This window comes from Etheostoma spectabile, chromosome 5 (assembly GCF_008692095.1).
Source record: "Etheostoma spectabile isolate EspeVRDwgs_2016 chromosome 5, UIUC_Espe_1.0, whole genome shotgun sequence".
Taxonomy (NCBI): domain Eukaryota; kingdom Metazoa; phylum Chordata; class Actinopteri; order Perciformes; family Percidae; genus Etheostoma; species Etheostoma spectabile.
The window spans coordinates 25,231,593-25,233,432 of NC_045737.1; the positions used below are offsets into that span (position 1 = coordinate 25,231,593).

General features: G+C 41.2%; 1 protein-coding gene across 1 annotated transcript in view; it reads left to right on the forward strand.

Moving 5' to 3' along the window:
- grin1b (glutamate receptor, ionotropic, N-methyl D-aspartate 1b) overlaps positions 1 to 1,840 on the forward strand; it is a gene marked incomplete at its 5' end in the record, with an annotated part of 59,172 nt that overhangs the window by 5,436 nt on the left and 51,896 nt on the right. Inside the window, 1 exon segment of the mRNA XM_032516580.1 lies at positions 693 to 949. Within this exon segment, the coding sequence (XP_032372471.1) occupies positions 693 to 949 (257 nt within the window).

Sequence of the window (1,840 nt, forward strand, 5' to 3'; positions counted from 1 at the left end):
TCTGACACCATATCTTAACCGTTTCTCTACTATATTTGGTTATAACCTTGGTAGCACAGAAATCTCAGGCCTGAGTTTCTATGCATAAGGTTCTGTGTGTACCTCAGTTTGTTTGTATCTTAGTTTCTACGTACGTACGTGTGTGTGTGTGTGTTTAGGCATAGACTGCAGACTCTGCAAAATTCTGTAGGCAGTGTCCTTTAAAGGTATTTTTCAATGTATCCACCTGCTTAATATAGCACACACATTAGACCAGCGACACTCCCTCAGTTGTAAATCTGTCACTGTAACTTGCTTCACTCATGCAATAAAGAGACTGCTTTCAGGGGAAGAAATTCAAAGTTGGTCAGAGGTGTCAGAGGTGACACAGAGGTTTCCCTTGCAGCAAGTACACTTGTAATTTGTCTTCTGTCTTCTGTTGAGTACTGGAAAGAAAGATTTGGTTAACGGACACTGGATAATTATCAATACCCAACAGAATGTGATGTAGTTCTGTTTGTTCGGTTCAAATGTGACATCAAGCCTTATCTCCTGGGTGAAAATTGTGTGTTTGTTTTGCATATTAGCATTGTTAGCATGCTGATGTTAGCTTTTAGCTCAAAGCAACACTGTGTCTGTGCAGCCTCACGAAGTTTTTAACACAACCGCAGAGTCTGTTCTAACCATCCTGTCCTTCTCATTCTCCCTCTCAGTGGAGCTGCGTGGCATGCTCCTTCTCACCGTGCTACAATGCTGTTCGGTTGCTCGTGGTGGTTGCGAGCCCCGGCTGGTGAACATCGGTGCAGTGTTGAGTCATAAACGCTACGAGCAGGTGTTTAAGGAGGCGGTAAGCCAGGCCAACACTCTGTACGGTAAAGAGAAGTTCAAGATGAACGCCATCTCCGTCACACACAAACCCAACGCCATCCAGATGGCTCTGTCCGTCTGCGAGGACCTCATCTCCAACCAGGTGAGGGCGCTCTGCTCATCCTGTCACCTGACTCCTCAGCTCATCTTTAACCTTGTTTCATGTTTATATTTAGTTCAGTGTTGAAGGGAAACATTAAAAGGGAAAATTCATTTTTGTTATTGTCACTTGAAAGAAAATTTGTAATATTGAGTGAAATCCTCTTCTTGGTATAGAATTGTAGAGGCTTGAGAGAGGTATCAATCTTCTCATCTTACTCTCAAACAAATAAATGTTGAGCTGATTCAAAACTATTAATGTAATCAGTTTAAATTATTGATCTGATATGAATCACATCTAACTACTAGAGGATGAATTGTGTCCTGAAACATGAGATCATGTAGAGAGAAGTTGCATCGGTTGCAGTTGTTAAACTACATAAACGGTCAGTGGTGTCACAAAGTGGAGCTTCTTTCCTTACAGATGATCTTTGGTCAAGTGACAGACATAAACTGAGAAGTTTCTTACTGAATTAACATTAATTATTGATCTGGAGTCTCATTTATAAACCTGGCATACCCACAAAGCAGGCTGAAAATGTCCATACGCTACTTCCCACGCGAAGGTTGTGATTTATATTGAAAAAAAACTTGACGGGAGTGTGCCGTCCTCCACACAAACTCTGACCCATGCATACGCACATTTTGGAAATAATGTGAATTGCCTACGCAGATGGTAAGGTGGTGAACTGAAAAGTACGTACACTTTTAGTAAGGATCCTACGCACAGTTTTATAAATAAGACCCCAGATCATTTGAGCCGCTGCCGGAGATAATGCCTTCACATGTTGAATGTTGAATGAAGGTGAGTTTCTTTTTATGGACCTGAAGACATCTCTTTTATCATTATGAGCAGTGTTGGGCAAGTTACTTTAAAAAAGTAATTAGTTACAGT